Source organism: Acinonyx jubatus, chromosome B4, assembly GCF_027475565.1.
Source record: "Acinonyx jubatus isolate Ajub_Pintada_27869175 chromosome B4, VMU_Ajub_asm_v1.0, whole genome shotgun sequence".
Taxonomy (NCBI): domain Eukaryota; kingdom Metazoa; phylum Chordata; class Mammalia; order Carnivora; family Felidae; genus Acinonyx; species Acinonyx jubatus.
The window spans coordinates 89,747,374-89,762,268 of NC_069387.1; the positions used below are offsets into that span (position 1 = coordinate 89,747,374).

At 42.6% G+C, this 14,895-nt stretch overlaps 1 protein-coding gene across 9 annotated transcripts in view; it reads right to left on the reverse strand.

Annotated features, from left to right (window-relative positions):
- Positions 1-14,895, reverse strand: part of GRIP1 (glutamate receptor interacting protein 1) — a 670,689-nt gene that overhangs the window by 79,834 nt on the left and 575,960 nt on the right. For 7 of the 9 annotated variants that reach the window (XM_027071309.2, XM_027071305.2, XM_027071306.2 and 4 more), the window contains 4 exons: positions 12,834-12,989; positions 12,002-12,157; positions 2,575-2,761; positions 1,858-2,003 (listed from right to left, as the gene is read on the reverse strand). In XM_027071309.2, coding sequence (XP_026927110.1) covers positions 1,858-2,003; positions 2,575-2,761; positions 12,002-12,157; positions 12,834-12,989 — 645 coding nt within the window. The remainder of the gene's footprint in view (positions 1-1,857; positions 2,004-2,574; positions 2,762-12,001; positions 12,158-12,833; positions 12,990-14,895) is intronic. The other 2 variants (XM_053226464.1, XM_053226463.1) reach the window with 2 other exon arrangements.

Sequence of the window (14,895 nt, forward strand, 5' to 3'; positions counted from 1 at the left end):
GATGTGCTTGTCCCTTTCCCCCTAGAACTGGCAGTGGATTTGCCTAGTCATGTCTAAAATAGAACTTGTTCGGGGTGCCTGGGTGGCTCAGTTGGTTGAGTGACCGACTTCGGCTCAGGTCATGACCTCACGGTTTGTGAGTTAGAGCCCAGCATTGGGCTCTGCGCTGACAGTTCGGAGCCTGGAGCCTGCTTCGGATTCTGTGTCTCCCTCTCTCTCTGCCCCTAACCCACTCGCATAAAACAGAACTTGTTGTTATCCTCAAATTTCCATTCCTCAAGTCTTCCTCTCCCTTAAAGCCATCACTCTTTACTTGATTGCTGACTCTTACACCTCAGGAGTCATCCATGATTTTCCCTTTCTCTCATTTTCCATATCCATTCCATAAACAAGTTCTGCTAGTCCTGCTTCAAGCCACATCTTAAGTTGGCCCCTTCCAATCCTTCTTATTACCCCATCTCCAATTCCAAACGTGATCGTCACCCCCAACTTCCTTATGCTGCAGTGAGAACCCTTTCCGTTGGTTCTCAAATCCATCCATCTTACTAATCTGGCCCATGTCTTTTACGCTGGCTGTTCCTTCTACCTGGAATACCCTCCTCCCAGGACGTAGCTGGCTCCTTCCCAACCTTCAAATCTCTGCTCAAGTGTCACTTCCTCAGAGAATCATTCCATGAAAATAGCTCCCCACAGCCATTCTCTCATCCCCATCCTGTTTTCTTTTCCCCAGAGCACTTATTACTGTCTAAAGTTATATTCATTAACTTAAAAATCAACTTTCTGTAATACTATATGCTTCATGAAGGAAGGAGTTATTTTTTCTTCCATGTCTACTGCTGCATCTCCAGCTGGCCCACAGTAAACACTCAGCAAGCATTTGCTGGGAAGATGCAATCCCTACGTCCAAAGGCATATCTTTACCAGTTGGTAAAGATTGTTGGCTCTATGAAGTGGTATATCACTGTATGAATACTATTTCGTTAAATGGAAACTAGCAGCGACCTCTAAAATCCACACACCTGTTAGCTACTGACAAGGATTCCCTTCCCGATCAAACTTAAGTTAGGCTCCTCTGGGTCCTCTTTTCAACGAGGCCTTATCTTTGATTTGCTGAGCCCAGTTTTAGCGAGAATCCTGCTAACTCAGGTTGTTGAGAATCCCCCCCACCCTGGAATCTACAATCAAATTCCTCATTCCCACCCCCTTGATATCTAATCAAGTTCCTGTTAGTAATTTTTCATTCCATGACTCCCTACCCTCACCTTGCTTGGTGGCCATAAATTCCCACCTGCCCATACTGTCTTTGGGATTGAGTTTAATCTCTCTTCCCTATTCCAACTCTTGATCTCTCTTGAAATAGTCTTGAATAAAGTCTTCCTTGTTTTTAACAAGTGTCCGGTGCAATTTCTTTTTCACACTAGAGAATGAATTATTTACCTGCTGGGCTTGTATAAATCCACCTAATGCGTTTTCATTGTTCCCTACCAAACTTCCACATGTTCTTTGCAGTGGGAAGGGTCAAAGACAGGCTTTTCTCATCCACGTGACAGAAGAATATGGTTTCTCGAGCATATAGGGGAAAATCAGGAAGAATAAAGGCTACGTGATTTTTTAAAATCACCTTTATAGCAGCTAATACTTATTCACTTTGTCACATTTATTTTCATCTGTTCTTATGGTGACATTTCAACGAATAGCACAAAAGTAATGCTCAATACAAAATGACACCCCAAATCTCCTAAACAAAAACATGTTCAGTAGGTAAAAAAAATAGCTCCCCATCTGCCACACAATCCATATAATTCACATGCGGTCCACTCCTGACTCTGCAGCTGACTCGCGATTATATGACCATACCTGCAACATCAAACTCGATTTCCAGTGTGACCTTGCTCGTGATTGAAGAGTCTCGGAGGAGCTGGTTGGCTTCCTCAAAGGTGCTGTCTTCAGTTGGAATCCCATTAATGGCTATCACTCTGTCTCCAATCTGTAGCACCCCACATCTATATTTAGAACCACATGTTAGAGACTGTAGCCAGAGTAAGTAATTATCAAGTTGAAGTTGCCAAATCTGTATTGTTTGATCCTTGTGAAATAGCGTAACCATTCGGTCTTGTTCATTCAATGCTGTGGGCATCGTATTAGGTCAACTGCAAGGTCTTGCACTCTTGTGTTTGATGGCTCCAGATGTGAGCCAGGCAATGTTGATGTACCCCAGAGAAGGAACAAATAATTTAAAACTATGGCATTGTTTTAATCTGATCTGAACCAATATATAGTAGTGATGAATGTACAGCTCCCCATAGCAGAGGAATGATTATAATAAAGTTGGAACTTCAGAGATATTTTCCTTTTTAATTAATACAGCCTCCAGTCCCTGCCAGACAACAATCTGCTAGATAAAGGCATCCACGCTCGTTTTTCTTCTCAAACCTTATCAAGAACGTAAAATTTTACTGTCGGAACGGAGAGTTCATCACATCCTGCATTTCCTGCATTGAGCCCTGTTCCCTAATTTATTAGCTATTCAAAGATACCGGGCACAGAAAAGGATGCTGTCAAGGAGTGTCTTACCTCTCGGCTGGGCTGTCAGCTTCAATATAGGAAATCAGAGGTGGCGAAGAGAGCGTCTCCGTGGCAAACACACTGCCCTGCAGTTGGATCCCAAATCCTGTGACGGGATCGGCTGTCAGCACAACTTCTGTGGTTTCTGTGTGAACGACCTGCCCAGCCAGGCCCACTGTGCTTGAGGCTAAAGACACTGGAGGAACAAACATGAAAAACAATGATGTTAGGTTGGAGCAAGCACCAGAGACGCCGGCCTTGCTGACGCAGATTATGTCTCTGAAAGAAGGAAAAATAAAAAAAAAGCTCATTGGTAATGGTGGGATATTTTGGTCTCCTTGAAATAAGTTTAGTCAGAGCTGAACCACATAAAGGAGTCTCCTGATGTCTGTCATCTATCAGTCACAACACCAGGGTGGCCCCCATACCAGGGATAGTTGTGGGGGTTGTAGGAAGAGGATGGCCTTGGGACTGGGTATGTCGGTTCTGGTCCTGGCTCTACCAGTAGGCAACCAGCTGTGTGACCTTGGGAGGGGCAGAGGCATTGATTTCTTTTCTATCTATGAAAAAAAAAAGGGTTCGGCTAACTGGTCTAATGTGTTTTCCACTCTATCCATTTGTGCCTAAGCCTTAAGGTTTTTATAAACAATCTGGTCTGTAGCTTTGAAGAGTCTGGCTCCTGGAATGGCGAGGACGTGTTGGTCGTCAACCTTAACCTAGCATTGGGTTGGCTTGATGGAGTCGTTTAAACTTTCTATTTCTCCTATCCCCAAATTTTGGCTCTTTAGCCTTTGTTCTTTCCCACTGGATCTCTGGCGGGTCATGAAAAGGCCACTCCACTCCCCGATGCCTTTCTCTCATTGATGCCCACTGGGACCTGTGCCTCCTTTGCTTTCTGTGAGCAAGCTCTCTGCAGGGTCCCATGTGGGACTGTCACTTCCTCCAAAAGAGTCTGGCCTCCTTACTGCAATTGACACCTGCTGACACCATATACCTCAGAAACCCCTCCACCCAGAAGCTATTTTCTTTCACTCTCCCTGCAGGGGACAAGGACAGAGAAAGGGTTAGAACCTTCCGTGCTCCACACATGCAGTGCTTTTTACCTTAAACCATTCCTATTTTATTTTATTAAAAAAAAATTTTTTTTAACGTTTATTTATTTTTGAGACAGAGAGAGACAGAGCATGAACGGGGGAGGGGCGGAGAGAGAGGGAGACACAGAATCGGAAGCGGGCTCCAGGCTCTGAGCCATCAGCCCAGAGCCCGACGCGGGGCTCGAACTCCGAACTCCCAGACCGTGAGATCGTGACCTGAGCTGAAGTCGGATGCTTAACCGACTGAGCCACCCAGGCGCCCCAAACCACTCCTATTTTAAAGTTCTGTATTATTTACTTATTTCTGCTTTGTCTCCTCTTCAAACCCATGATGTTCTACTTTTCCTGTTTCCCCCCATTTCCTCACTGACTTCAGACTCGGCTCTTAATTTGCCCCTTCTAGTCTGTCGCTTTTCCATGTCCTCAGTATCTTTGACATCATGGCAATAATTGAACGCCTGGCTTTGTGCTTCTTTGGGTCTCTCAGTGCTGATTATTAGCAATTCCACTCGACTTCAGCTCTCTATCAGCAGAACCCTGTGTTGGACCCCACCATCCTTCAACCTGGAGACCGCTCTGGGATCTTCATATCTGAATCCTCTTTGTTGACCACGCAATCTTAATAGCCATCTCCCCCCCGTCCTTCCGACCTCATTTTCCCTCCTTGATGACTTCTAGCCCCACTCTCTCTCACCTGTCTTCCAGTCCAGTGGTTTGCAAACTTGTTAGCAACAGATTCCCCCTGACCCCTCTTCAAATGAAAGCATGTAAGGGATGTCTTTGTATTTCAGATAAAAACAGAGCTACTGAAGATACTGAGGTAGGAATGGGAGACCCTAGAGGAGGCCTTCCCATCCCTCCTGTGGGAATCTGGGGAATCCAGTTTGAAAGCTACCGTCTTTATGTATTGCCTTTTACTGGCATCGTTTCCCCCCATACTCCCCCTGGATCCCTGGTGACCACTTCAGTGATGCAGCTGCTGGAATCAGAGATGCTGAAAGCTCATGACATTTTCTATAGTCTAATACTCAATATTCTTTGGTAATGCCCACTCCACTCCCGTGCTCTTACTAAGTTGCTGATGGGTGCTAGAGAAAGTCACTACACATTCACACAATTCTCTATGGGGCCCTGGAATTTTCTGTTGTGTAATACTTTGACTCCTTATTTGATTTCTCACGGGATCTGTCTCAAACATTTCCACCATTATAAGGATCAAACTTGACTCCTGACTTCATTTCCTACCAGACTGAAAAGATCCAGCCATTTGACAAGAGTTCCTTAAAAGCATTCTTTTCAACTTCGATTTCTCTGTATCATCTATTCTAACTTCCTTCTTTTTCCCAGGAGGATGTATCCTTCTTTCCATTTCAAGGCTACCTCCTCCTTTCTGGTCCTATCCATTTCGGCTCCCTGTGATTTTGTGTCATAAATACTTCTCTCTTGCTTTTTCCAACTTTCCTGCTCACTCCCCTAGCTTTCTGACCTCTCCCTATGGGTTTGTACTGATTCTGGGCCTGCTTAAAACTTGGCCTCTCCTTTCACCCTTTACTGAAACTACTCTCACTGATGACTTCCTGACTGCCAAAATCAATGGCCATCTTCTGCTCTAACTACTCTGCAGCAAGTGGCTTGGGAACTATCCTTTTCTTTCTGAAATTGCTCTCTTGGTTTCAGTGAAGGTTCGTTCTTAGTTTCTGACTTTTTTCAGCCCCTCCCAGTTCCTTTGCTTAGTCTACACGGCAAATGTAGACTTCCCTGTGGTTCTCTTCTAAGCCTTCTCTACTCTCCTTTCCCTCATTTACTTCTACTGCTTCTGTAATATGACCTCTGCGTGTATCTTCTCAAATCTACCTCTCCAGTTTCTCTCAAGCTCCAGTGATGAATTTCCTGACGTGGATATCCCATCCACAAGAAGGTCTCACTGACTCCTCAAAACTCAACATTTTAAAAATTGAGTTAGTCATCCTCTCTTTTGCATTCCCCCTACTGTTTCTGTGACTGGGACCATCATGCTTATAGGTCCACCAGGCCTGAAATCTCAAAGTAGCCTTTGACTCAGAACATCCCCATTGTCTCAAATTCAATCAAGACAATGGCTAAGTCCTTTCAGGATGACCACTGAAATCTAACTTCTATAAATCCTCTTTTCCCTTCTTATTGTTAATGCTTCAGTCCAGGCTTTTATTATTTGTATTTCAGGTGTTTAGTTTATTTCAAATACATGAATATGGAGGTTTCTGGTCCTTTCATGCCCAACATTTTCTACGTATCAACTTGCCAGGTTAACTTTCTCTTCATGATGAGGCCCCCAGTGTATCTATTCTCTAAAGTAGGGCCTCATCATTGCTAATACAGATCACTATATAGACTTAGAACCATGTCCTTGCCTCTTGTCTTATGCGAACAGCCTCCCAATTGCTGCCAGAGTGGCTTATCTAATGGGCAGAGGTCATCCTCCCATTTAGACTCTTTCAACGCCTCCCTATTTTCTATAGAACAACAACCCCAGTGCTAACAGAGCTCGTGGGAACCTTCATAAGTTCATGTCCCCTGCCTATCCAGTCTCCTGCCTATCTGCTGCAGCCCTGCTTACATCCCTCTGTCCCTTTAGCTCTTCCCCTGGGCTTTCAATGTCCCTTTCCCTGCTTTCTCCAGGCAGAGTTAGGTACTCCCCTGTCTACATCTCCACATTTCTAATACATGGTCCTACTTAAGCATTCAGCATCCTTGTTTTTAAAGATTGGAACCCAGATCTTTTCCTCTTTGAAATCCCAATGCCTGGAACATTCAATGAACACTAAATAAAGGAAGAACGAATTGAGTTTTGTGATATTATCCACATTTTTCTTTTTGGAACCAACATTTCATGCAGGTTCTGCTGAGTTAAGGAACTAGAAAGTTGTCCCTCAGGACCCCAATTTTTCCACTATGTAGTTCATCCCAACATTGTAGCTGACATGGCAGAGGAAGATGCGATAGATCATTTGTCTAGAAGGAAGGAAAATCTACTTCTTCTTAAGAAACATCATCATAGTTCTCACAACAAAATTCACATCAATGAGATTAAAGTAGCCTGAAGTAGGGGGTAAAGGTAGCTTCCAACCCTGAGCCTCTTACAGCTGGTGGCCTACAATTCCAAGATCCGACACATGGACTATATTCATTCAGATCACACTTTCTAGTGTGCTTTGTTGATGTCAACTGTACTTTACCTGCTCTCCAGATTACACATTTTGTTCCTGATGGCACAGAACCACCAGGAGTAGTTAGTATGGATCTGGAGAGTTGCATTTCTTTCCAGTCTGTTCTCATAGTAGGCAGGAATATAATATTAGGACATCCCCTATTTGGCAGATTACTTCCATTCTATCTTCTATTACTTCTTACTTCAATAGGAATACTTTCTGTGAATTTTTCTATAGGTTCACATTAATATACACAGTTTTTTCATCGGAGATCTCAGTTTGGTATAGATTTTTGGACAACTTAACTGGAGTTAAAAACCACTTTTGAAACTTTAAGTCAGCTAAATGCCATTTCCACTAAGAGAGGATTAAGAAGAAATGGGTCAATCATAACAGGAGGAATAGATTAGGCTAGACATAGTAAAGATCTTCTCGAAGGAGAGACTTGCTGCGTTCTTGCAAGAGTTAGAGAAGATAGTTCAGAAACGGACTTCTCTAAAAGGTTTTGAAAATAGATCTAAGTGCTCACTGTGGGCATCATTAAATTTGTAAGCGTCATCTGGAGTCAAGTTGAGACAATAGAAATTATTAGGACCTTTAATTTAGGATTAAAATTATGTTAAATATTGGTTTTATAATTATAAAAGTTTACAATGTATCTAATAAATGTAGGATTATATTAAATAATCTAGGATTTTATAATTACCTCTGAAAGTCCCTGGATACACTGAAATGTTCTTTGAAACAGTAAAATTTCATTTGGAATTGTACGTACTGATTACTCACACAAATTAAAGTCTTGCAAATTATAACCAGACATGAAAAAGATAAATGGTAGATTTAAAGATGATGAGCCAGAAGAAGAAAAGCAACCAATATTACTCAGAGGAAAAAAAGATGAGCTTGATTATCCTGCTTCATTAATGTGGCCAACCATTCACAAAGGTGAATTATTATGAATTATAATGCCGTAATTTAAAAATTTGTATGATGAATTCTCTCTCCGGTAGTAGAGACTCCTGCAAGGTCCTGGCTCTGAACTGAAGTGCGCCCATTTCTTCTACTCACAGGAGAGGAAGGAAAGGACTAAATCACTGACATGCTGTGAACACTGCTAAATGGTATGGGCCCCACGGTTGTGTTCATAATCTGCATCTGCTCTGTCCTGCTCCTGTTCACCTTTGGAGGGTTCTGTTCGCAACCCTTCAGGTTTGCAGGAAATGACCCTGTGGTTTTTGTCAATTCTTGTCTTTTCTAGTGTAAGGAAGGGAGGAAAACCAGAAACAACTTGTTAGCTTCTAAAGCTTAAAAATCTGCTTTCTTAGAAGGCTGTGAGGTTAACTGTCAGATAGGAAAAGCATTTAAAAAGTATAGGGAGCAATGGATTGCAAAGGTTTATCCATATATGGTGTTCACCATTATTTGATCCTGTAACTCAAGACCTCTGTGTCACTCAAGTATTTCCCCTTATAGTCGGCCTGCTGGGGATCCAGCCCACTGTGCACCGTGTGATCCAGTTCAGGCGCACGGTGTGGGTGTCCAACAGCTCCCTTCTCCAGATGGGGGTCAGCTCGTGGGGTGGGCAGCTCTTAGGCTGTTCCCTGAAGGGCTCCCTGCATGCTCACTTATAAAAGCTCACCATTAGCTGCCTTTGTCCTCCGATCTTTTTTCAGTGGTTGGTGGCAGGGACAAAACTTGTTAGGTTTTTTCATTCTCTTCAACTCTTTTCCATGTTGGCCTCCCTAGTAGTACACGGTGATGGCAAAAGAGGCAAAGACTATTCTGGGAATGTCATCTAACTTCTACGCTTGGCTGCAATTCAGGTGGACTGAGAACAGGCAGAGCCTACACTGGCTGTGTGTGCAGAAGCAGGAAGCAGGGGGAAGGAACCGGGTCCACTGCTCAGTCATGCTGCCATCACAGGGGGATGACGGGGTTCTGGGAAGAGCCTTAGCCTCTGAGGCAGAAAAAGGGACAGCCCAGGCTGTGGGGCAAAGGTCAGTAAGATTCCAGAAGAGCTGACAAGAGGGTTCCCTCTGTGACACAGCTCTGCAATCCTTCCAGGGCTTTGTGACACTCCTCCCAGCCTGGTGCTGGGGATACTCATCCTTCTCCCTGTGAAACAAACACAGCACTTTCCTGCTTTAATTCTTGTAACATGGTGTTACAGACTTCCTGTATTCGCCCCTCCGGTCAATGATACAGAATCTTTCAATATTTATGAGAAGACTTCAATTCTTTTCTGGCATGTCCTTTTGTACCAGAAACATATGTGAGAATTTTTTCTGTTTTGTAGGCTCTGGCCTCACCTCATCACCAGTACAGCGAAGAGACTTTTTATTGTATTTGTTGTGACTTTGCCATGATTCATCGTCCATACAAATGGCCTGGTTGCTATGGAAACGTAAGTATTAGAAAGGGGACAGCAAAAGGTGGCATAGAATAAAGACATAAATAAAGTGGTGGAAATAAACCATGGTATAGTGAGAGCATAATAAAACTTTTATTATCAGTTATTTGGGAAAACCCTTACATCGAATGTGACCATACCAGAAGCAAAGAGAGAGAGAGAGAGAGAGAGAGAGAGAGAGAGAAAGAGAGAGAGAGAAGAGAAACTTAAGAAAAACAAAAAAACAAAAACAGCAATTACTTTTTTCTGGCTTTGGAATGCTATCATTATTTTTGTAGGCCTTTTTGGAGTACGAATCAAAGTTTTGGACCTTGTTGTTTGATCACAATATAAAATGCGTGATCTCCTGAGACACTTTCATAAACATTCTGGTAGGTATACGGTCAGTGGTGCCCTGGTGGCCGATGTCTCCAAAAAACACAAATAGCTTGCAATTTCTGGAGTCACGCGTCTGCTTCTACTATGTTGGAGAATAACTTTCTGATTCAAAAGAGAATTTGAGTTGATTATGGGGATCAGTGACAGCGTGATCTCAGCTTTGTTTCCTACTGTAAAATTCAAGCTATGTAAATATCAACCCGAGATAGCCAAGCATATTATCACTCATTTGGAGTCACTAATGCCTTTAGTCAACAGAGTGAGTCTTACCTAACACAAACAAATGTGTAGCCATTCAAGCAGAAGTACAAACATTAATGAATTCATTTTAATTGCTCTTCCCTGATGAGGGCTGTTAGGCTGTTGCTGTCGGTGAGGGACGCTGCACCCAAAGGCATTACTTGTAAAAAATTTCATATACAAAAATCCACCACAAGCCCTGATGGCATTGCATGGAAGACCCAGAACCTATGTATTATGCCAAAGTAGTCACTGTGAAAAATGCCTAAAGTTGGGAACAGTGTCAACAGATTTTCACACATGGCAATTTAGATTCAAGGCATACTAACTAACACTTAAACTATTCAAATGGCTAACAATTAAATAGTGTTTACCATTTACCAGGTGTTGTTCTAGCATATGTATATAATATATATAGTATTTATTGTATATAGCATATTGTATATAGTATATAATTGAGAAAATTATATATAACACATACATAAACTATGTGTATAATATGTATATACATATATGTACATGTATTAACACATATTATTGTATGTATGTATATATGTATTTTTAAGTTTATTTATTTCTGAAGGAAAGAGACACAGAGTGCAAGTGGGGGAAGGGCAAAGAGAGAAGCAGACACAGAATCTGAAGCAGGCTCCAGGCTCTGAGCTGTCAGCACAGGGCCTGACACAGGGCTCGAACCCATGAATCATGAGATCATGACCTGAGCCAAAGTAGGATGCTTAACTGACTGAGCCACCCAGGCGCCCCAATATATATAATTTTAAAATAATATGCATAATATGTACTTAATAATATATATTCTCCTCACAGAGTGTATTTCTTGTCCCATATGTCCCTTTTGGTGGTGTGAATATATATATTCTTTCATATAATCTTCCCAATTACCCAATGAAGTAAGTAATTAATCCCTGTTTTGTAGCTAAGGAGGCCGAGGCATAGAGAACTTAGGTGCCTTGCTCAAGGTCCTACAGCAATGATGCTGGGATGAGAGCACGGGCAGCCTGGTTCCCACATCTATGCTTATAACCACTTCACTCTACTGCCTTCAAATGGTTTCTTCCAAGACTGAATAATTTACTTTCGTGTCACCTGAGAAAGATCTGAGACTCCAGAAGCTGTTTATTCTCATTTTACCTAAACTCAACCTTCCTTCTATTTCCCTCTTTTTAAATTTACTGTCCTGCACATATACCCAAGATGAAAAAATCCCCTTATATTTGAAGGGATATGCAAGGCAAAATCATGACTATACCACGGTGTGACCCTATCTTTTGCAGTGGTTTTCTTTGTAAGGAAACCTTCAGCTTCCTGTAACATGAAGAGACCATTTCCCAGGGTGGGTGGTGGCTGGTCTCCGTGATGGTGGCATGGCGGGTCCTCTTGTGAAGATGAATCTCTGACAAACAAGCTGAAAAGCCAACAGGTCCAAACAACATTCTCTTCACTTCCAGCCTTGAAGAGTCTGGGTTTTATTTTACTTAGGTAACTTAAGGGTGTTCCTTATTTTATTTTTATGGTAAGTGCAGGAAGAGACCCCACCTTCTTTGAGTTTCTCTATAGGAATCACAACTACAGCCACCAAAGGGGACATATAGGACAGGAAATACTCCCACCTCTCTAGACTATGATTCGATCTGGTTGGAAAGAGAAGTGATTACATGTTATAATCATATTAAACAGATGCATGGGGTTCTTTCTTATATTTATCAGGAGGGAGACATAGTTTTCAAACCATTGATTTGGAGTGAGTAAGGAACTGAGAACAAATGTTTCATGTCCAAAGTCACCCAGAATATAAGGAAGGAGACTTGAAGGGGAAAAAAATCACCTCTTTGGTTACCGTAGCAGATCCAAAGAGCAAGAAAAGAAATTTCAAACAAAAAGTTGTCGGCAAAGATAGTACAAACTAACTAATTCAGTCTGAAATTGTTCTGGGCAATCAGTATCATGTAGATACTAGATAGCATTTCAGGGACCTCTGGCATAGAGCTGGGAGCCCCTTAGCATCCACCTGATCATTTAGGCACCAGAAAACACTCTTCCCACAGACTCCGACCAGCCCGCCTATCTTCTCCAGCCCATGAGACAACGGTGACTGTTTCACTTACGTGAGCTTTTGAAGTCTTTCTTTTTCAGTCTCCTCCTCATCATGGTCCCGCGAGGGCTAGTGGAGTAGAGGCTTCGAGGTAAAGTCCCCATGTTCAGGGAACTCAGGCTGTATGCACTCATGGAGGTAGGAGAGAAGGGTGAAGACACCAAAGCTGCTGTAAGAGAGTGGAGACTTGGCACAGAGCATTCTCAGGTGGGGTGTGAGCCTGCTACCCTTGCCAGCCAGGGACAACCCCGAGAGACACACACGGCAGCAATGGCTAGTCAGTGCCCCGACCGGGCAGAGACCAGGTCTCAGAAGCCACGGAGACGGCACTGTAGAATCTCAAGGTTACAAGAGCCCACCGCTGCCTGAGGGGCAGCACGATCCTCCTGAGCACAATGCAACCCAGAGGGAGGCTCTATGAATTTTGCTCTAGACACACACAGAGATAAACATGAAACCGCGTTTCTGCATAAACAACAACTCCGTGCATCCAGTACAGACACGCATCGTTCGTAGATCTTTTCTGATGTGAATTTCACAGTGGTTCCAAGCACACAAGGAAGTTCTGAGCACATCGTATTCTATATCATATTTTGGACTGTTAATTTCCGGACCACATATAAAGCATTAGGAACATTTACATCTTTCTCTAATGACAAATGCTTTCTGATTGGGGGGGGGGAGGGCGGGAGGGGAAGAGACTCAGAAAGATGTCAGAAATGATAAGTTGCTATTACAAAAAAAGCACATAGCACCCATGAAGCCAAATATGGTATGAATCAGATGAGGAAGAGGCAGAATATAATTTTCACAAAAGACCAGGAGGAGAAAGTCTGGAACATTACGAGGGCTGTTGGGAGGAGGCGCCTTTGGGGCTGGCAGGGCCGGAGCTCTGCAACGGTCGGGGTGGGACGCATTAGGGTATTGGTAGGTGTGAAGGCTGCAGTGGTCGCTGGCCCAGGAATCCCACGCAAGTTGCCTGTCGCTCCTCTGAATTTTCACTGCCCACATGAGGTGATGATGACAAATAAGAACAAACAAACAAAGAACCAAAAACAAAACAAAACAAAACAAAAGAAAAAGTAACTGAACTGTACAAATAAAAAGTGTAACAAAAAAATGAAAGCTGCTTGCAAAGAAAAAGAAAATATACTGGCTTTGCCCTTTCTCAGTGGTCAGCAGAACAGATGATTAACATCACGAATGGAAGCCTTCCATCTTCCCAAGAATAATGCATGTCGTTCGCCAGCTCATTTTTTCTTCTTTTAACATGACTATTGAATCAATTTCTAATCTCCCCCTGCGCTTCACAGACCAGATTAAAAACATTTTTTTTTTAAACTTAAAAGTCAACGCCATAAAGATCTATGGCACGTGATTAGTAATTAAAGATTTGCACATCTTGGTCAGTTAGTAGCACTTGTTTTGAGAAAAAGAATAGAAGGAACAATAATAAATCATGCTGGCTCATGATTCAAGTGCTTTACCAGTCACATATCACAATTTACTGTTCTGACATTTTAATTACAGTCTGATCCATCACTTGGACTTGATTTTTCTCAAAAAAAAAACCCACTCTTAATCATCTATCAATATCAGAATCATATTTGTATCCTAATAAGTAAAGGTCTCAATAGATTTTATGCTTTTCTGTACCTTTGAAAAAAGATATGTTTACATTTGAAAGAAACAGTTAATTCTCAAAAGATTTCACATGTTCTTATATTTTCTTAAGATGCCACAACATTTTAGTAAAGCTATTTCAAAATTTTTGTGTCCCCTTTATTGAAAAAAATGTGTAGTGCGTTTCCATTCTAATTTCAATATTATTTAGACGTTTTTCTACCAGGTGTTCTGAAAGATGAGCAAGGTCATGTTCATTACTATGTCCGATCCGAAGTTTTTCACTGAACAAGAGTGAAAAATAACAAATGAACTCATACCTCCTTTTAGTATCATGATTCTAATGTGAGGTGCCTTACATGTGAGTTATTTGACGGTATTTATTCATGCAGAGAATCAAATGCTCCGTAAGTATTTAAAGGAAGCTCATTTAGACAAGGGCTTAAGTTGTACCATCTGTGATGTCAGCATCATTGGCCACTTCACAGCCTTTCTGGGGTAAGGCTACCCGTGGAACCAGAGCCCCAACAATGAAAGAGCGCTGTGGGCTGAGGCGGGCCTGGGTTTCAGTTCTGGCTCCAGCCCTTCCTCTCTATAGGACCGTGGCTAGTTACTCAGCCTCCCTTAGCCTCAGTTTCCCCACATGTCAAATGGAGACCACGAAAACATCGCCCCGCAGGACCACCGTGAGAATTATGCCCACGGGTCTATATGCAAGGTGCTTGCACGGTGCCTGTACACTTGATAAAAACAGATGAACTCTTACGGATAATATTGATTCTGACTACTTTCGCTCTACTTGCCAACAAATAAAGTATCTTTTGAAGGAAATACGTATCTCTCACTCAACAAATCTCACTCACTGGACACTTAGGTTGAGAGAGTATCACTTGCATAGCCACCATAATTCTACAGCCCTAGGCGGCCCAGCCGGTTCCTTCTGTGCCGCTGCTGTTTCTGGTTTGGGTTCCATCTGCCTCTCCACCATTCTAGTTCCAAGCCATCACCTCTACCTAACCTCTGCAACACCTACAGACTTGGCTCCCCACTTCATCAACTGCATACTTACCTCCCAGTATCTGTACGACCTGGTAATCCTTTAAATATATAAGGTGGATCATGTCACTCCCATTTAAGCTACTTCAATGGGGTACAATTACAAAGAGAATCAAATGTGACCCCTACTTATCTCTGCGGGCTTATCCCCTATCACTCTCCCTATCATTGACTGTTTCAGCCACCATTGGTCTTACTGCCGTTCTTAGAACAAGCCAGGTTGCTTTC